Source organism: Loxodonta africana, chromosome X, assembly GCF_030014295.1.
Source record: "Loxodonta africana isolate mLoxAfr1 chromosome X, mLoxAfr1.hap2, whole genome shotgun sequence".
NCBI lineage: Eukaryota > Metazoa > Chordata > Mammalia > Proboscidea > Elephantidae > Loxodonta > Loxodonta africana.
The window spans coordinates 26,533,055-26,554,832 of NC_087369.1; the positions used below are offsets into that span (position 1 = coordinate 26,533,055).

The window sequence follows — 21,778 nt, forward strand, 5'->3', positions numbered from 1 at the left end:
AGACTAATGTAGTTCAAATAGGATTGTCTTTTTGAGGCAGCTCGACTATAGGATTATGTTGCTTAGATTGTTTGCCGATTCATCAGGCTACTGTGGCCCCAAGTCACTCGATCCAAATATGAAATGCCCTTTCTAGGAAGTTCAGGGAGAAGATATATAATTAGTAATGCTAAAAATATGAGTTTCTACTTCATTGATTAGGGTTTTGCTTGGAGTTCTATCTTAAACAGTAAACATTCGTTAGCTTAAGTATGATTCTAAGTTTTGATTGCTGTGAGTCCTTCTGATAAAATGAAGCTGAATTCACATGTTTATAAAATGTAAACATCTTTCTGATGCACAACCGTTGTTTTGTAGTATACTTGGCATGTGGGCTTCATGGGTTCATTGGCCATCCAGCTAGATGGTGTTCCAGTAGCTTCCCGATAGAATAGCGCCCTATAGCCGTAAGTCCCTCATAGCCAGGCGCTTTGAAATTGAACAGAAGTTCTCTCATTTTTCATTTAAGATTAATGCTATCTCCAGAAATCCTTCTGGTTGTAAGTGAGCCCCCTCTTAAGTTTTCTTCAATGTTAAGGTTACTGTATGCGGCCTCAGACCCCGAAACTCTCTCCTTCCCCAGATCGTATCTCCTGCTGTTGCCCTTATCGCCCTCTAGACACACGCCCATACAAGTTTTCATGACCACTGATCTCTCTGGTCTTTAGTAAGGACCTTTGTTGCTCTCACTCTTTCTGAACTGTGCAGCTGAATAAGTGAAGGGGGCCTTGTCTCCTTGGCAAAGCTCTCAAGCCCACCAAAAGCAGAGCGACCTTTGCTATTGCAGTTTTGAGGACCAAGGAAGGTGGCCCAGTGCATATAGCTTACCCAGTGGTTTAACAGACCAGACCTTCAGCAACCATGGCCAAGGAAAACCTGTGCTATTTGTTTACTCTGGGCATTGCTAATCCCAGGGAGGAGGACCCATACTTTAGCTTTGCCTAGGATTGTCAAGCTGTCGTGGCCTCTTTAGTTAGAAAACATTTACCCGAATTCTTTCAGTTATAAGGTGAATAGGCCCAGCCTCAGCTCTGTAAGCATTCTGTAAGTTGCCCTCGTACAAGCTAACCCTGTAGTTGATCATAACCCCTGCCTGCCTCCAGGGTGGGCAGGAGAGCAGGATCAGGCGTACAGTAAAGACATGTTCATTAGGCACTAGCCTAATGGCTTTTATGAATAAGAAAACTTGGTTCAGACAGTCGACTACCCTTTAGAGAAAAAAGCACAAAGTCATAAGACTAAAGTGTGTTATTCTATGTTATATATTTTACGTGTGCCTTTTTTCTTTAACTCTAAGCAGTTTGAGGTCAAGGTTTGTGTCTTAAACACTTGCTTGGTAATTATCATAGAACTTAGTATGGTACGTGACTGAGAAATATTCCTTCGTTTAAACCTTTTGATAATTTACTTTTTTACAAAAACAGTTTTATTGAGATATAATTCACATAACATACAATTTGCCCGTTTAAAGTATACAAGTCAATAGTTTTTAGTATAATCACAGAGTTGTGCAACCATCACCACAGTCAATTTTAGAATATTTTCATCACCTCCAATTAAACCCTGTATCCTTTCACCCTTGCCCCCCATTTCCCCGTCCCCTTCCATCCCCTGCCAACCACTAATCTACATTCTGTTTCTAGATTTGCCTATCCTGGAACTTTCGATGCAATCTTACAATATGTGGTGTTTTACAACTGGCTTCTTTCACTTAGCGTGATGTTTTCAAGGTTCATCCATGTTGTAGAATGTATTAGTAGTTCATTCCTTTTTGTTGCTGGATGATATTCCATTGTGTGGATACACCAAATTTTATTTATCCATTCATCAGCTGAGGGACATTGGGTTAGCTGGGTGACCTTGGGCATGTTATGTAACCTTTGTGCCTCAGTTTCCTCATCTGTAAAATGGTGCTATTGGTTATTTCACCTATATCATAGGGTTATATGAGTAACCAGATAGAACCCCTAAAGCAATGCTAGCACATAGTAAGAGCTGTAGAGGTGTTTACTAACGGTGGTCTTTAGGCCTTGTGCAAGTCATTTTGCTTCGTTTTTATACCATTGATTATAATAGGTTGATGCCTTTACTTTTGTTTCTGGCTTAAATTGTAAATTATTTTACAAAGCCATTTAGGATATGTATAAAACAATTGAAAATTTGAACACTGCGTTTTTAAAATTGTGATTAAAAATATATGTAACAAAACATTTGTCATTTCAACATTTTTTTACATGTAGAATTCAGTGGCATTAATTATATTCATCATATTGTACAGCCATCACCACTGTTCCCAAATGGTTCTATCACCATTAACAGAAACTCGGTGCCCCCTAGGCAATGATTCCCCCTTGCCCTCCCTCCCACCTCTGGTAACCACTGATAAACTTTGGTGTCTATACATTTGCCAAATTCTAGATATTTCATATAAGTGAGATCATAGAATATTTGTTCCTTTGTGACTGGCTTATTTCACTTAGTATAATATTTGCAAGGTTCATCCATTTTGTGGCATGTATCAGGACTTCATTTCACTTTATGCTGAATAATATTCCATTGTGTGGATATACCACATTTTGTTCATTCATCTGTTGATGAGCATTTAGGATGTAAACACCTTTTGGCTATTGTGAATAGTGCTGCAGTAAACATTGGTGTACAAGTAGATGTTTGCGTTTCTCCTTTCGTTTCTTTCTTATATATGCCTAGGAATGGAATTGCTGGGTCATATAATTTAAACCAAAAAAAAAAAAAGAAAACTTTTTGATGAGCTGCCAAACTGTTTTCCACAATGGCTGTACCATTTTACAATTCCACCGGCAATGCATGAGGGTTCCAATTTCTCCATATCCTTGCCAACACTTGTTGTTTTCTGTTTTTCTGATATCTCATTGTGGTTTGATTTGCATATCCCTAATGACTCATGATGGCGTAGTGGTTAAGAGCTACGGCTGCTAACCAAAAGGTTGGCAGTTCAGATCCACCAGGTGCTCCTTGGAAACTGTATGGAGCAGCTCTGCTCTGTTTTATAGGGTCGCTATGAGTTGGAATCGACCCGACAGCAACGGGTTATTTTTTATTTTTGAATGACGCATGGCACTGAGCATCTTTTCCTGTGATTGTTGGCTTTTGTATACCTTCTTTGATGAAATGTCTATTCAGGTCTTTTTCTCATTTTTTGATTGGGTTTCTTTTTGTTGCTAAGTTGTAGGAGTTCTTTATATATTCTGGATATTAAACCCTTATCTGATACATGATTCTCCCAAATTTGACCCAGTCTGTAGGTTGTCTCTTCATTTTATTGATAAAGTCCTTTGGTGCACAAAAAGTTCTAATTTCTGTCAAGTCCAATTTTCTATTTTGTCTTTTGCTGCTCTTCCTTTTGGTGTCATCTAAGAATCAGTTCTTTAAAACTAGGTCCCGAAGCATTACTCCTGTGTTTTCTTCTAGGAGTTTTATGGTTTTAGTTTTTACATTTAGGTCCTTGATCCATTTTGAGTTAATTTTTGTGTATGGTGTGAGGTATGTGGTGAGGGTCCAGCTTCATCCTTTTGCATTTGGAAGTCCAGTTGTCCTAGCACCATTTGTTAAGAGACTCTTCTTTCCCCCATTGGATGGTATCTTAGTCATCTGGTGCTGCTATAACAGAACTACCACAAGTGATGGCTTTAACAAAGAGAAATTTGCTCTCTCACAGCCTAGTAGGCTAAAAGTCCAAATTCAGGCCATCAGCTCCAGGGGAAGGCTTTCTCTCTGTCGACTGTGGAGGAAAGTCCTTGTCATCAGTCTTCCCCTGGACCAGGAGCTTCTTAATGCAGGGACCCCAGGTCCAAAGGACACGCTATTCTCCTGGCTCTTGCTTCTTGGTGGTATGAGGTCCCCCTGTCTCTCTGCTTGCTTCTCTCTTTTATATCTCAAAAGAGATTGGCTTAAGATACTATCTAATCTTGTAGACCTCATCAATATAATTGCCACTAATCCATCTCATTAACATTATAGTGATAGGATTTACAGTATATAGGGAAATTACGTCAGATGACAAAACGGTAGACAATCATAACAATACTGGGAATCATGACCTCGCCAAGTTGACAGATATTTTTGGGGGACACAATTCATGACAGATGGACTTAGCGCCCTTGTCAAAAATCAATTAACCATAAATGTATGGGTTTATTTCTGGACTCTGAATTCTATTCTATTGGTCTATAATCCTGTCATTATACCAGTACCATACTGTTTTGATTACTGTAGCTTTATAGTATGCTTTGAAATCAGGAAATGTGAATCCCCCTACTTTGTTCTTTTTCAAGATTGCTTTGGCTTTTCAGGGCCCCTTGCAGTTCCATATAAATTTGAGGATTGGTTTTTCCATTTCTGCAAAGAAGGCTGTTGGACAGAGAACCCCTGAGGGAGCAGGAGAGCAGTGGGATGCAGACCCCAAATTCTCATAAGACCAGACTTAATGGTCTGACTGAGACTGGAAGGACCCAGGTGATCATGGCCCCCAGACCTTCTGTTGGCCCAGGACAGGAGCCATTCCTGAAGCCAACTCTTCAGACATGGATTGGACTGGACAATGGGTTGGAGAGCGATGCTGGTGAGGAGTGAGCTTCTTGGATCAGGTGGACACTTGAGACTATGTTGGCATCTCCTGCCTGGAGAGGAGATGAGAGGGTGGAGGGGGTTAGAAGCTGGTGAAATGGACACGAAAAGAGAGAGTGGTGGGAGAGAGCGGGCTGTCTCCCAATTGCTCTCATTAGGGGAGAGCAATTGGGAGTATGTAGCAAGGTGTATGTAAGTTTTTGTGTGAGAGACTGACTTGATTTGTAAACTTTCACTTAAAGCACAATAAAAATTATTTAAAAAAAAAAAAGAAAAACAGTTACTGCGGAGTCCACTCTGACTCGTGGCAACCCCCTGTGTGTGTCAGAGTAGAACTATGCTCAGTAGGGTTTTCAGAAATAGATTGCCAGGCTTTTCTTCCAAGCCACCTTTTGGTGGACTCAAGCTTTCAGTTAGCACCACCCAGGACTCATCCAAAGAAGAAAAACTACACAATTCCTCCCTTCTGCTATGAGTCAGACTCCATGGCACATAACAACAGAGCTCGGTCTGTTGGGGAAGTAGCCTGAACACTGTAGGGTCTTCCCAGAATCCATTTCTGCTTCTTCTAGTTACAGTATCCTGGATTTTCTCTGGGGGAACCGGCCTCGCCTTGACCCACAATGTTAGCTAGAGACAGGATCCATGTGACTCAAACCCACCAATCAGAACATGATGATCACCTGGCTGCCATGATTGGTTCAAGGATGAACACATTGTCCAGTCAGAGCCTATGAGCCACAATCTAGGGTCATCTGTGGAGAGAAAGGGTGCTCCCTCTTTCACTGGAGTTGGACCCAGTTGGCTTCCTTCTTGAACCATGGAAAGCACTTTGCTGCCCCCGTGGAGCCTTGTGAAAAGCCTCCAAAGAGGAGAGAGGAGCTGAGCGATGGAGAGAGACCAGGTCCTGATGTCACTGTTTGTGCGACTGATTCCACCCGTACCTGAAGTCCATCTACTCTTGTACTTTCCCACTTTATGAGACAATAAAGTACCTTTTTTTCCTTTAAAAAAAAAAAAAAGAAGGCTGTTGGAATTTTGATGGGTTTGTGTTGAATCTGTAGATTGCTCTGGGTAGTACTGACATCTTAACAATATTGAATCTTCTAATCCTACCCTTTTAACTCAGTACAGAAGTCACTCCTGAGGTTCACCCTTCAGTCAAAGATTAGACAGGCCCATAAACCAAAATGAAGCTAAATGGGTGCACCAGGCCAGGGACAAGGACGAGAAGACTGGAGGGGACAGGAAAGCTGGTAACAGGGAGCCCAGGGTCGAGAAGGGGAGAATGTTGACATGTCATGGGGTTGGCAACCAGTGTCACAAAACAATATGTGTATTGTTTAATGAGAAACAAATTTCCCTGTAAACCTTCATCTAATGTACAATTAAAAAAAAATTTCTAATCCATGAACACAGGATGTCTTTCCATTTATTTAGGTCGTCTTTAATTTCTTCAGGTAATATTTTATAGTTTTCAGTGCACAATTCTTTTACTTCCCTGGCTAAATTTATTCTTAGGTATTTTATTCTTTTAGATGCTATTGTAAATGGAATTGTCTCCTTAATTTCATTTTCTGAATGTTCATTGCTGATGTATAGAAGCTTGGCTGATTTTTGTGTGTTGACCTTGTATCCTGCCACTTTGCTGAATTCATTTATTATCTCTAGGAACTTTGTAGTAGAATCTTTTTGGTTTTCTATATAGGGGATCATGTCATCTGCGAAAGGGGTAGTTTTACTTCTTCCTTCCCGAGTATTTATTTTAAAAAATACTCTGACTGGGACTTCCAATACAATGTTGAATAGTAGTGGTGAGAGTGGGCATCCTTGTCTTTAAACACTGGTTATTTGACATTAAAGAAATATTGTTCATTTTTTTAGGCATGATATTAGTAATTGTGGTTGGTTTTTTTTTTTTTTTTTTTTTAAAGCAGTCCTAACTTCTAGAACGGCATTTTAAAATACAGGCAAAATGAGATGATGTGTGAGATTTGCTTCAGGATTAGAGAGAGGGAAGTAAAAATGATTTGGAATATGATGAAAATTGTTGAGGTTAGTTATGAGTAAGAGCCCTGGTGGCCCAGTGGTTAAGAGCTCGGCTGCTAACCAAAAAGTCGGCAGTTCGAATCCACCAGTTGCTCCTGGGAATCCCTGTGGGGCAGTTCTGCTCTGTCCTATAGGGTCGCTGTGAGTCGGAATCAACTTGATGGCAATGGGAGAGAAGGTTATGGGCATGGGAATTCATGCTATGCTTCCTACTTTTGTATCTATTTGAAATTCCTTGTAATAAAGTTTTAAAAAATAACACATTTTTTCATCTCATTGTTCCTTCAGAAATAAAATCTCCATCAGTTGTAGGGAGATCTTAACCAAGAATCAGAACAAGCAGATAAATAACAGGAGGTACTGTAAAGATGAGTGAAACTGTTACTACTTCCGTAGCACACAGAGATAAGAAGCACTGATAGTAGCAGAGTCTTTGGAGGATTCTGCTGTGACCTACTTGACCATTAAGGCAAAACAATCTGTGGCTTTGTGGCAGTTACTGTCTATATCGTTCTTGTTGTATTTATTACGTATTACCTGGTATTCTCGTTATTGTACTTGTGTTGGTCTGTCTAATGGAGTGTACGTAACTAAAGGTTTGGAATTACTCTTATATACTTTTATATGACTCCTCTTACAGAACTTGGTACCAAAAATGAGCCGAAGAACATATGCAAAATAGTTCAATACATATTTGAAAGAAGAAAACCTGGAAGTTTATGCCTACAGCCTACCTCATAGCCTCCTGCTTTCTTTGTCCTTTCTATTCACAATTAGGACCATGGGTGAAATCCCCTCCATTCTCTTCCCTCTTCCTGTACTCGCCTACAGCTTTATTTTCGTACTTTGTCCTGCCCTTTTTTACTTTACACCTAGTGGAATCACTGTTGTCCTGTGAACAAAGTTTACCACATCTTTATTTACTCACTCCTCACTTGTTTGGCATAAATAAAGCCTGAGTTCCAGGTGTAGCCTTATGCAGTAAAAATCACTCCCCGTGATCCTCTACCGCTCAAGATTCCACTTTGTCCAGTGTGCACACACACACTGTGTCTCTGCTGTCCCAACACTCATGGAATAAGGAGGAAAGGCTGGCACGCTTTCCATTCCCCACTGCATTCTTCAAGCAGTGTTTTTCATCTTTGAACAGTCTCTTCCCTCAAGGAAAAAAAAATAGTGGAGGTTGGCTTCAGATTCTCAGTGCATAAATGCTGTAAAGCAACATCCACGTAGCCAACTCTTCTGACAGCCTTCATTCCCTTCATAAATCATACTTATTGGTACCCACGGGGGAAACCCTGGCGGCGTAGTGGTTAAGTGCTACGGCTGCTAACCAAAAGGTCAGCAGTTTGAATCCACCAGGAGCTCCTTGGAAATTCTTTGGGGCAGTTCTACTCTGTCCTGTAGGGTCACTATGAGTTGGAATCGACTCGACGGCAGTGGGTTTGGTTTTTTGGTTTGGTACCCACAGGACACTAAATATTCTTAATTCATAGATGTTTTGTAGAATGCTTTTGTGCTTCTGCTTCTACCTGGAGAGGTCTATGATTACTCAGGATCACTTATTTGTACCCAAACCTTTCAAGTAAGTTATATCACCTGTTGTAACTGCTTAATTTGTTTAAATGTTATGTAAACTGAAGAAATATGAGTATCAAAAAGAGACTTATTTCCATTAAAATCAAGTTGGATGCTTTGGAAAGACTCAATGAAAGTCTCTTAAAAAGTGTAATCAAATTACTGTGAGCAAGATAACTATTAGATTACAGAGCAGCACAGTAAAAATCTTAGAAGGAATCAGTACTTAGTTGGCTTCACAAGTATCTTTAAGTTTTTTACACCTTAAGGAAATAGACATTTAAGTTCATAGATGCATGTGATATTGTTTCTCTAAGAAAGAGGACCTGAAATTCCAAACAGGTCCATATTCAAAGAAGAGGCTTTGGCTTTATATGAAAATACTGACAAAGGAATAAACTGCATTTTAAGTTAATGTTTATGGTTGTTGTTATTAGGTGCCCTCAAGTTGGTTCCAACTCATAGCGACGCTGTGCACAACAGAATGAAACACTGCCGGGTCTTGCTCCATCCTTACAATCGTTGTTATGCTTGAGCCCATTGCTGCAGCCAGTCCATCTCGTTGAGGGTCTTCCTTTTTTCTGCTGACCCTGTACTTTACCAAGCATGATATCTTTCTTCAGGGACTGATCCCTCCTGACAACCTGTCCAAAGTATGTAAAACGCAGCCTTGCCATCCTCGCTTCTAAGGAGCATTCTGGTTGCACTTCTTCTAAGACAGATTTGTTCATTCTTTTGCCAGCCCATGGTATATTCAGTGTTCAATGTTCTTTGCCAACACCACAATTCAAAGGCATCAGTTCTTCTTCAGTCTTCCTTATTCATTGTCCAGCTTTCACATGGGTATGATGCGATAGAAAATACCACGGCTTTTTTTTTTGGTTAGGCATACCTTGGTCTTCAAGGTGACATCTTTGTTTTTCAACACTTTAAAGAGGTCCTTTGCAGCAGATTTGCCCAATGCAATGCATTTTTTGATTTATCGACTGCTGCTTCCATGGGTGTTGATTGTGGATCCAAGTAAAATGAAACCCTTGACAATTTCAACCTTTTCTCCATTTATCATGATGTTGCTTATTGGTCCAGTTGTGAGGATTTTTGTTTTCTTTATGTTGAGGTGTAATCCATACCGAAGGCTGTGGTCTTTGATCTTCATCAGTAAGTGCTTCAAGTCCTCTTCACTTTCAGCAAGCAAGGTTGTGTCATCTGCATAACACAGGTTGTTAATGGGTCTTCCTCCAATCCTGATGCCCCATTCTTCTTTATGTAGTCCAGCTTCTCAGATTATTTGCTTTATGTTTATGGTAGTAATCACAGTGTATAGTTTCCCACTTTATCCAACATTTCTGTTCATCAGCCAACTCCTGTTCCCATTTGGGTCAGTTAAGAGAGGGAATACCATGCTTCCAAAATAATAAAAGTGCCCACTGGGAAAAAAAATTAAGAAAAGTAGGAAAAGAGAGAAGAGAATAATAATTCCTTGTTCTGATAACACAGTGAGAATATTGTTTTATACATTTGATTTCTTACCAAATGTATAAATCAGTGTTCAGCTCATTTGAATATTGTACATAAACCTTTGTCTCTACAAAATCCTTGATATTTGTGTATTTCCCCATCTCCGGCACTGATGCCCATCACATACTATCTTCTTGGAAGAATCCAGTGCCTGACAGTAGGAGCCCCTATCCTGCCTTCCTTATCAGTTTCTTTGGAGTTCTTCCCATGTCTGATCTGTTATGCTCATAATTTGTATATTCAAATGGTTTACCCACCAAGTTTATCTAATCTTTACTCTTCATTGGGGGATTGGGCCTAAATCAGTTACCTTCCCTACCATGGTGAAATGGGCTAGGCAACCTAAAAAGAAACACCAAGATCTCTTTTCTCTCTGTTGTTGTTAGGTGCCATTGAGTAAATTTTTGGCTCAAAAGAACCCAATGTGTCAGAGTAGAACTGCCCCAAAGTGTTTCCTAGGCTGTAACCTTTACAGGAGCTGATGGCCAGATCTTTTCTCCCAAGGAAGCACTGGGTGAGTTTGAGCCACCAACCTTTTGGCTGGCAGCCGAGCAATTAACCATTGTGCCAACAGGTCTCCTTTTTCCTCTGTGTAGCGTAAAGCAAATATCTAACTTTCTGCTTCATTCCTTGTCTTAGTCATCTAGCCCTAACAGAAATACCAGAAGTTGATGGCTTCAACAGACAGAAGTTTATTCTCTGACAGTCTAGGAGGCTAGAAGTCCAAATTCAGGGTGACAGCTCCAGGGGAAGGCTTTCTGTTTCTGTCAGCTCTGGAGGAAGGTCCTTGTCATCAGTCTTCTCCTGGACTAGGAGCTTCTCTGTGCAGGAAGCCCGGGTCCAAAGGACGTGCTCTGCCCCCAGCGCTGCTTTCTTGGTGGTATGAGGTCCTCATTTCTCTCTGCTCGTTTCTCTTTTTTATATTTCGAAAGAGATTGGCTTAAGATACAATCTAATCTTGTAGATCTCATCAACATAACGGCCGCTAATCCATCTCGTTAACATCATAGAGGTAGGATTTACAACACGTAGGGAAATCATATCAGATGACAAAATAGCAGACAATCATACAGTACTGGAAATCATGGCCTAGCCAAATTGATACACATATTTTTGGGGGACACAATTCAATCCATGACATTCCTTATGAGTTCTACTCTTAATTCTCTGTCAGAATACCCCAGCAGAAGTTTTTTCTAGGTTAAAATAAAACTAAGAGAAAAAGTAAGGCAGACAACACCAGAGTTCACCAGACGTCAAAAGACCTGAAAATTCTATGAGACCACTATTATAAAAACACATGAAAATGTTTCCACACAGAAAGAAACAATCTTTGATGGTTACAAGAGAGAGAAGTATTGGTGAGGGAAAAATACTAACTAGATAGTAGATAAGTAGTAACTTTGGTGAAGGGTGAGACAGTACACAATACTGGGGAAGTCAGCACAACTTGACCAGGGCAAAGTTATAGAAGCTTCACAGATACATCCAAATGCCCTGAGAGACCAAGCGACTAGGCTTTATAGTCTGTAAAAAAAATGTTCTATGTCTGACTGTGGTGAGTAGCGTCTGGGGTCTTAAAAATCTGCGAACAGCCATCTAAGATACATCTGCTAGTCCGATCCCAGCTGGAGCAAAGGAGAATGAAGAAGACCAAAGACACAAGGGAAAGATTAGTTCAGAGGACTAATGGACCACAACTACCATAACCTCCACCAAATTGAGCCCAGAACAACTAGATGGTGCCCGGTTACCACCACCAACTCCTCTGGCAGGGATCACAATAGAGGGTCCTAGACAGAGGTGGAGAAAATGTAGAACAAAATTCAGATTTACAAAAAAAGACCAGGCTTGCTGGTCTGACAGAGACTGGAGAAACCCTGAGAGTATGGCCCCCAGCCACCCTTTTATTTTTATCTTTTTTTTAAATAATTTTTATTGTGCTTTAAGTGAAAGTTTACAAATCAAGTCAGTCTCTCACGTATAAATTTATATACACCTTACTACATTTACTCTCCCCCTAATGAGTCAGCCCGCCCCCTCCTTCCAGTCTCTCCTTTTGTGACCGTTTTGCCAGTTTCTAACCCTCTCTAACCTCCCATCTCCCCTCCAGACAGGAGATGCCAACACAGTCTCAAGTGTCCACCTGATATAAGTAGCTCACTCCTCATCAGCATCTCTCTCCAACCCATTGTCCAGTCCCTTCCATGTCTGCTGAGTTGTCTTTGGGAATGGTTCCTGTCCTGGGCCAACAGAAGGTTTGGGGACCATGGCCGCCGGGATTCCTCTAGTCTCAGTCAGACCATTAAGTCTGGTCTTTTTATGAGAATTTGGGGTCTGCATCCCACTGTTCTCCTGCTCCCTCAGGGGTTCTCTGTTGTGCTCCCTGTCAGGGCAGTCATCGGTTGTGGCCGGGCACCATCTAGTTCTTCTGGTCTCAGGATGATATAAGTCTCTAGTTCATGTGGCCCTTTCTCAGACACCCTTTTAATTCAGTACTGAAGCCACTCCTGAGGTTCACCCTTCAGCCAAAAATTAGACAAGTCTATAGGGCCAGCAATAACACATGTGAGGAACATGCTTCATAGTTCAGTTCATTTATAGAGGACCATCGGGCACACCAGCCCAAAAGCAAAGATAAGAAGGCAGGAGGGAACAGGAAAACTGGACAAATGGAAACTGGGAACCTGGGGTGGAGAAGAGGAGAGTTGTAGACACATCACGAGGTTGGCAGCCAGTGTCACAAAACAATTTGTGTATGAACTGTTTAATGAGAAACTAATTTGCTCTGTAAACTTTCACCTAAAGCACAGTTAAAAAAAAAAAAAAAAAGAGACCTGAAAATTCTTCCATATCTTTTACCTAAAAGGTGCTGGAGTCTCCATCCCCAAGTGCCCCAGGGGCGGTGTTACGGATTGAATTGTGTCCCGAAAAAATATGTTATAAATCCTAACCCCTATACCTGTAGTTATAATGCCATTGGGAATGAGTTTTCTTTGTTAATGAGGCAGTATTAGAGTGTGTCTTAAATCGATCTGTTTTAAGATATAGAAGAGAAGATAAAGAAAGGAAGGAAGCAAGCAGAGATGGGGGAAGATAGGATGCCACGCCGCATGAGATCTCCAAGGAACCAAGAAACAGAAGCTGAAAAGAGACAAGGACCTTCCCCCAGCTGACAGAGAAAGCCTTCCCCTAGAGCCAGCACCCCGAATTTGGACATCTAGCCTTCTAAACTGGTTGTTAAAGCCACCCATTTGGCTACTTTGGTATTTCTGTTATATCAGCACTAGGTAACTAAGACAGACAATAATCGAAGTCTCTCAAAAGACCTAGGCCTCACCAGCTGTTCTTACCAATCCCCCTCAAGTGTTGTTGAAGAGAGGAAGAAATGGACCTCCTCTTCCCTTTTACCGGTGGAGTCTTACTGCTCCCTTCTCTTTAGAGCAGTTGGTATTCTTGCACTGACTTTTACCTTCTCTCTATATCCTCTGAGATTTCTCAGTTTTCTAACTTAGCGTCTCTATGTCTAACAATTTTCTTTTCTTTGTTTTAGGAAGCTTGATGTAGAGAGAGTGTGAGTTCTGGTTTTTAGTGACGGCGTCTTATTTTCTCAGTTGTGAAGATTCTGCATGGTTTCAATATAGTCAAATGTCCAGACCAAATGACGTGTGTGTGTGTGTGTGTTTGTTTTACAGCCCAGAGAAGCCTTGATGGACTAATAGTGATCTCATACTTAGATCTGTTGAGACACTACAGAAGAACTTTTATGTAGAAGGATAGGGACAATATTTTTATTTTTGACTAGACAGTTGTATAAATGTGTAAAGGTGGGGTGCATCCTGCAGAACATAAACCGAATGTGCAGAACACTGAAGCATGCTTCCTCGCTGCTTATTTAGCACTTTAATGTCTACCTTTACACATCTGCAAATTATAGACTCATGGTCGTGAATGCTGGAATTAGTGTTGCAGAGCTGTTCCTATTATCCTCTGGGAGGTGCCTTCCATTGTGACCCTTTTCCCTCCTTTCTTTGTAAGAAAGCAGGAAATAAAATGGAAGATCCTGTGGTAAGATAATTTTAAAGGTACAAACATAAATACTTGTTACAAAAGTCAGTTCTCACAGCAACATTAGCTTGCCTGTGTTGTTCCTATGTGCTATTATTGCTTAGCACGATGGCGTACAGATGGTATCCTGAGAGTGTGGCATTATTCTGCTTCAGAAACAACATCTTCTTGTGCTCTCAGGTTGTGAGTAACAGAAACCCACTCACGCTAGTTCAAGAAACAGATTTATCAAAAGGTCCTAGTAGGTCCCATGATAATCTCAGGACAGGAAGCATTTTACAGTTGGAGCTTGTAGAAACTGGAATTGGGAGACGGTAAACAAGATGGTTTTCTGTGTATCTTTGCAACTGGGGTTACCAAGTCATGGCCTCTCTGCCTCCCTCTGCCCGCTCCATTCCTCTTCTAAGCTGTAGACTGGCTGGCTCTGCTGCAGCTTGGTGATGGCCGTGATGGACACTCCCTCCAGTCCTTCCTAGATTATGTTAACTCTCAATGTGTCTTTTTGACTTCTTCCTTGCTGGATCATCCTGAGTGTCTCAATTCTAAATTCCCCCGAAATGAATTTAATTGCCTCATCCCATCTTTTTGCCCATGACCACAAGTTTTAGGGTTCTGGTCAACCTATAGATTGGTTGCCCTTATATATTCTGTCCTCCCCACTTTCTCAGTCTGCTTTGGTTTGAGGGGTGAGGGAGAGTCTACTGCCTCCCCCCCCCCGCCAAAAAAAAAAAAACCTGGTTGTTCGCACGTGGTATAGGTTTTAGGTAAGAAGAATGATGTATTGTGACCAAGGTGTTATGACATACAGTGGGAACTTATAGGTAAGAAATTATATGAACATAGATTTTACCATTTACTGCCTCCAGAATGTTTTTGACTGGTTGGTGTATGTGAGTCTGCTTTGTGATGTCTTGAGGTTTTCAAGGATCGTAATGCAATTTTCAATTGCAGCATTGACACACTGTAATTTATAGTGATACTTAAAAAATTCTCACTCACATGTTTTTTTAGGAACCATACTGGGTCTTTGAGTTGGCTGTTTCTATCCAGGCTCCATCATCCTCCACTTTTTACAGTGCTTTTTCTTAACACTACTATTAGAATCTCATGCTACTGGGCAAGCTAATACCGTGAGGAACTAGCACATTTAGTGGGTTTGAGTTATTTCCCTGTTTTATAATGAATGGAAGAGCAGTGTTTAAACACCTTTAAGGGTGTTTATAGGCAGAAGAGTTATTGTCTGGAGTGTTAATTGGTTTTGTATATGGCTAATGAAGCATCCTTATTAGATTTTAGCATTTGTTGATTTAAGTAAAGTAGCCTTGGAAGTTCTCGGCCAGCTTTGTGCTATCGTGTCACTAGGTGGAGATGTAGTAGCATTGTTCGGTGCTGTAGCTGAAGGAGAAAGAGTGCGTCTTGTTTTTTTTTTTTTTTTTCTTTTTCCTTTAAAAAAAGTATTCTACAGATATTTGACAGTGATGTAGTGGTTAAGAGCTACAGCTGCTAACCAAATGGTCAGCAGTTTGAATCCATCAGCTGCTCCTTGGAAACCCTATAGAGCACTTCTGCTCTGTCCTATAGGGTCGCTATGAGTTGGAATCAACTCCACAGCAACGGGTTTGGTTTTTTTTTAATTATTACCTAGAAAAAAAAATGTAAGTTTAGTATAATTCTAAATCTTAACTTTCTTGTTCAGTGTTTAAATTCAATCCTAATTTACTGTCTGCTTCCACACTGATCAATTCTTTTCTAAATCTTTTCCCCCTTCTTACTGCCATTTCGTTTTTGCTATCTCTCATTAAATCTTCTTGTCAGAGAGTCATTCTAACATCTCTATCGGTGGTTCTTTATAATGATTCAATTATAAGAGTTTACTAAGGTAATGAGAATATTTACTCTGAGGCCAAACAATCAATATAAAGTTTTAATTTGGTAGTTGTGTCAGATAAATGAACCAATACTTATAGTCTGAACTAATCTTATCTTTGTATTATTGTAGCTTGATAATGTCAAATGTTAACATTTAAATTCTATAGGGCTTGTATTTTTTTCCCTTTCTTCTTTCCCTCCTTTCCTTCTTTTCTTTCTCTTACCTCTTGAATCTTAAGCAAGTGTCTATATGTAGTTTTGATGTGGGGAACAAAAGAAGCATAAGCCTGTCTACAAAGAAGTGATATCCAGTTGAGAAAATTACAAATATGCCTATGAAGCATTTAAAAGTAATCTGATATCTGATCTTTAGAAAGTATAGAGGTGAAACTTAAAAAAAAAATCTTCTTGCTTTGGAAAACTGTCTGGTGGCAGTTCCTCAGTTAAACACAGAGTTACCACATGACCCAACAGTTCCACTCCTAGGTCTGTACCCAAGAGAAATGAAAACATGTTCACACAAAAACTTAGACATGAGTGTTCATAGTAGCATTATTCATAATAGCGGAAAAGTGGAAACAACCCAAATACCCATCAACTGATGAATGGATAAACAAAACGTGGTATATCTAGACAATGGAATATTATTCAGGAATAAAAAAGGCCTGAAATACTGACACGTTACCACATGGTTGAACCTCAAAAACATTACGCTAAGTGCAAGAAGCCAGACACAAAAAGCCACATATTATATGATTCCATTTATATGAAATTTCCAGAAATGAAAATCTGTAGACACAAAGTGGATCCGTGGTTGCCAGGGGCTAGAAGAGGGAGCAATGGGGAGTAACTGTGAAGTGTTGAAAATGTTGTAACATTGATTGTGGTGATGGATGTGCGACTGTGAATACGCTAAAAACCTTTGACTTGTATACTTTAAATGAATGAATTGTTTGGCATGTGAATTATATCTCAGTAAAACTATTTTTAAGAAGTGAATTATCATAAGAATTAAAATTTATTAAATCAAGGAATATTTATTGATCATCTTCACAGGCACCAAACTAAATTCTGTGAGTTGCCAAACGAGCATAAGACACAAACCCTGATCTCAAATTGCTTACAGTCAAGAGAAAAGCCCAAGTGAAATATATAGTACACTTTGCTTTATAATTTTTTCCCCATCCTTCTGAGCTAGTCCGGTATTTTAATACAGAGACAATATTGTGGTCATTAAAAATTTAAGGGAAGAAAAAATTAGGTTTAGTCAGTAATTCTGTCCAAGCCAAAAACAAGGCTTTAATTTTTAGGTGGTAGTTAATTAATTCTAAATCTATTAGTTTAGAAATTGTCCTTGTTTGTTTTTTCTATTAAATTTGTATGTTTATATATATAATATATACATACTTGTGCCTATGTTAAAGGAGCTCTGGTGGCACCGTGTTTAAGTACTCGGATGTTAACTGAAAGGTTGGAAGTTCCAACCCACCAGCCGCTCTGCGAGAGAAAGATGTGGCAGTCTGCTTCTGTATTGAGTTACAGCTTTGGAAACTGTGTAGAACTACCCCATAGGATGGCTATGAGTCAGAATTGACTCCATAGCCAGCTGCTCCATGGGAGAAAGATGTGGCAGTCAGCATTTGTAAAGATTTACAGCCTTGGAAACCCTATGGGGCCGTTCTCCTCTGTCCTGTAGGATTGCTATGAGTCCGAATCCACTCCACAGCAATGGGTTTGGTTTTTGGGTTTTGTGCCTGTTATTAGTACAGCGGCTAAAGTTTTTTCTTTCTTTGCAGATGCGTATGAAACAGCCAAGATGCTGTGTGAACAGTATTACTTGGTAGCTCCAGAGCTGGAAGTCGAAGAATTCAATGGTAAAAGAAAGATAATTTTAACCTTAAATGCAAAGAAGTTCACTAAAGAACTGATTATTGTACCTGAGGTATATTTTAGCGAGGTCCTAAAATTATGCTGCTTTTAAATCCCTTACGTCTTTTAAAAACTTTCTCTATAACCTTTGGTCAACCAGCTGTATTGTAAGGAGTTTTAGTACAGAAATATGTGACGTATTAGACCCCAAAGTTCTTGGAGCAGAAGTAATCAAGGTAGAAAACGCACCAAGGTAAAAACAGACAATTCTCAAAATAACAAATGCAAACAGTCAATGAACATATGGAAGAGTATTTAACTTTACTAATCAAGGAAGTACAACAACAATAAAAAACCACAGAGACATGCCATTTTTGTCTTTCAAAATGTCAGTGATTAAAACATCTTAAGGCTTTGAATTTGTGCCCAGAAAAATACTCTCTCGTGGACACCTCTACATTTCTGGCGTAAGTTTAAATTAGTACAGCCTTTCTCAAAAATACTAACAATGTTCTTTCTTCTTGGCCTAGTAAATTAAATTAACAGTGATTGTATTCTTTTGTCCACTGAATTAAACTTCAGCAAATTTATTATAAGAAAATAGATATGTGCAGAGATTTACGTACGAGAGTGATGATCACAGTGGTTTTCATATAGGGAAAAACTAGAAAACAACCCAAGTTTTTCACAACAGAGGATTATTTCAGTAAAGTATGCTACAGCCGTAAGATAGAATACTATGCAACCATTCAAAATAATGCTTTTTAAAAATAAATGCTGTAAAGGAATATTTAATGTATGAGGAAAGTTGAGTTTTTTTAAACACAGGCTGTAAAAGTTTACAATAGTGTAAGTTCTTTGGAAAATACTTTGAAGGATTTATACTACTAAAATGTAAACAATGGCTCTCTGGATAGTGGGGTTATAGCTGGTTTTTATATTATTCATATCATTCTATATTTGTATATGTTTTTTAAAAATTTATAAATTACAAGAAATATGCTCATTGTAAAAATATAGACAATACGGGAATGTAGAATCAAAAATGAAAGCCCCCCACCTCTCTCAGTCCCATACACAGCTTTGTCTTTTATATAAAAAAAAGTAGGGTTCAAACTATACATGTTCTGTAACTTGTGTTTTTTGCTTTACTTTGAAGATCTTTGCATGTGTTAACATCATTTACAGATTGGCCATAATGTTGTTGTTGTTATGTTGTTAATATGCTGTTGAGTGGATCCCAACTCATAGGGACCCTATAGGACAGAGTAGAAGTGCCCCATAGGGTTTCCAAGGCTGTAATCTTTACAGGAACAGATTGCCAGGTCTTTTCTCCCGTGGAGCAGCTGTTAGGTTTGAACCGCTAACCTTTTGGTTAGCAGCCAAGCGCTTAACCATTATGCTACCAGGGCTCCTCCATCCATGATGTAGATTACCATAATTTATTGAACCATTTCTCTGTGGGCAGACATGTAGGGCTTCAGATTTTTCCTATATTACATATAATGAGCAAAATGTTGCATATATGTCTGTGTGTGTTATTGTTGTTGGATGATCCCCTGTCAAATCTGACTCATAGCGACCCTATGTGACAGAGTAGAACTGCCTCATAGGGTTTTCTTGGCTGTAATCTTTACGGAAGCAGATTGCCAGGTCTTTCTCCCTCGGAGCCACTTGGTGGGTTTAGCTTTAACAAGTTCTGTTTTAGAGATATAGGCCGGAGATTGGTTCTGAACACTGTAAGTAGATGCTGCTGCTTTATAATGAGAGAGAGAGAGAGATTTTCCCACATTACAACAGCTGACTCCATTTTCAAGGCAGGAGTCAGATCCAGATTCTAAATGGATTCGGTCTCAGAGCCCGTCTAACCTAGCATAGTGTCTTTGACAGTCATCAGATAGAATGGTATCACTTGCTGCCTGCTGCTGTGGACTTCAGAGTGAGTAAGGCTACCAGTAACAAAAGAATCACTTGTTACTACCTGAGAATTTAATTGCATTAGTTCAACATATAATCTTTTGTTTCTGAGTTTTCCATTTTTTTCCCCAATCTAGGCCCCTGAGAGAGCATTAACTAGGATTACGTAGCACATACTGTGGGAACACCATCAATATTCACCAGTAATTACTAGAATTCTGAATCCTGGTGACAAGCTATAGTAAATTTCCTTTATTGTCCTTTCTGTAACACTTTTAACAGGAGTATTAAAATAACAGAATTTTATTTATTTTATATCAGGTTTCAAATCTTTCTGACTCACCAGACTTGGGAAAGCTAAGACTCATTAGCACTACTTGCATGTCTTCACCATTGCTAGATTAGTCTTTCCTGTCAAGAGGTGGTTCAGAGCTATGAGTTTGGTGGGAAGCATCAAAATTTTAAATCATAGTATATATATTTTGTTATAAGAGGGTTCGTGGAGAAGGTATCCTGGGATCTATGACCTCTAGTTTCCCCACACTGGGATACTTTATGGGCACTTTCAGTCAAGTGATTCCGGACAATAATTGAAAAAGCCATTACTGGTGGTAGCGGTGTTGTGTGCCATTGAGTCAACTCAGTGGCACTCATTCTGACTCATAGCGACCCCATGTGACAGAGTAGAATTTCCCCACAGGGTTTTCTAGACTGTAATCTTTATGGAAAGGAACCCTTTTGGCACAACAGTTAAGTGCTCGGCTGCTAATGGAAAGGTTGGTGGTTCAAACCCACCAGCCGCTCCTCAGGACAAAGATGTGGCAGTCTGCTCCCATAAAGATTACAGCCTTAGAAACCCTATGGGGCAGTTCGACTCTGTCCTACAGGGTTGCTGTGAGTCGGAGTTGAAATCGACTCGAAGGCAACAAGTAATCTTTACGGAAGCAGATCGCCAGTTCTTTCGCCTGCGGAGATACTAGGTGTCTTCAAACTGCTAACCTTTTGATTAGCAGCCAAGTGCTTAACCAGTGTGCCACCAGGGCTCCTTCCATTACTGGTAGCTCTGCTAATATTGTAGAAATTAATTTTTAGTAATAATATCCAACATTTATTGAGTGCTTACTGTGTGACAGGCTCTGTATAAAATAGTTTATCACCATTATCTCATTTAATCCTTATATTAACCCAGTGGGATATATACTATGCCCATTTTAGAGATGGGATGCTGAGTCCCAGATGGGTTAAATAACTATTAATATAGCCATTAAATGCCCAGCTACCTTTTCTCTTAAACGTATTTTTTTCTGTTCAGCCTTCATTTTTTTTCACTCTTATAGGAGAACTATCTGAAAATAAAATTCTTTTTATCCTAGGCAGAATTCTCTTGGTATTTATTAGATGTTGTTTTAACTAATGATATGTGGAGCGATGACTGTGCAAACCAGAGACTATTATTTATTGAGTCATGAGCATAAAAAACCTGGACCATTTTGTCCAGTGACTTTTTAAAATGTTCCGTTAGATAGGTAATTCATATTCCATTTGTGCCTAGTTACAGAAAGTCAGCAAACATCCAGTAAGGGTCTACTATTTAACAGCCACTAAACCCAGGATTAGGGAAGATTCACGGACAAAAATATCTGACATGGTCTTAAAAGGAATGAAAGAAATCTAAACTGTAATCTTCCCCCAAGAAAAGTATTAGTCATTGAGCAAGCCTTCAGATGGCTTCTAGAAAATGTCGAAGTGAAAAAAACGATAAAAGGTATTTTAAGATTACGTTTTCCCTGAAATTTGGAGTGAAAAAGTTGAATTCATAAAGATGTTTATGTAACTAATCCTGCATTTGGGTTCAAGATAGACTAAGCACTCAGCTTACTCCTCAGGCTCCATTAAAATAGCCGTAAAGAAATACAAAGAAAACCAGCAAAGGAAAAGGGAGAGGGGTGTAGGATGGTCACCAAGTGGACCAACACTCCCAACTCCTGAGCGAGGGTAACCAGATGGAGGTATGCTGATTACTGGAACAGAGCAGAAGACCACAAAGGGAGAGGCTACAGCAGAAATGGCACCTGATCTGTCAAAGATTAAACTGCGGAGAGACTCTGGGAGCAGAACTGGGAGGTGCCAAGGACTGGAATGAGAAGGTGGAGCCAAAAGGCAGGGGTTAATTGAGAGCTGGTCTGAGCAAGAGTATGGAGGGTTGATGGCGAGCTGGTTGACCCTGGCCGGCCTCTGCCTACAGCCAGACAGAGGCATTTTCCCC

At 39.8% G+C, this 21,778-nt stretch overlaps 1 protein-coding gene across 1 annotated transcript in view; it reads left to right on the forward strand.

Annotated features, from left to right (window-relative positions):
* PDK3 (pyruvate dehydrogenase kinase 3) overlaps positions 1 to 21,778 on the forward strand; it is an 85,787-nt gene that overhangs the window by 32,927 nt on the left and 31,082 nt on the right. The window contains exon 6 of the mRNA XM_003416056.4: positions 17,523 to 17,600. Within this exon, the coding sequence (XP_003416104.1) occupies positions 17,523 to 17,600 (78 nt within the window). The remainder of the gene's footprint in view (positions 1 to 17,522; positions 17,601 to 21,778) is intronic.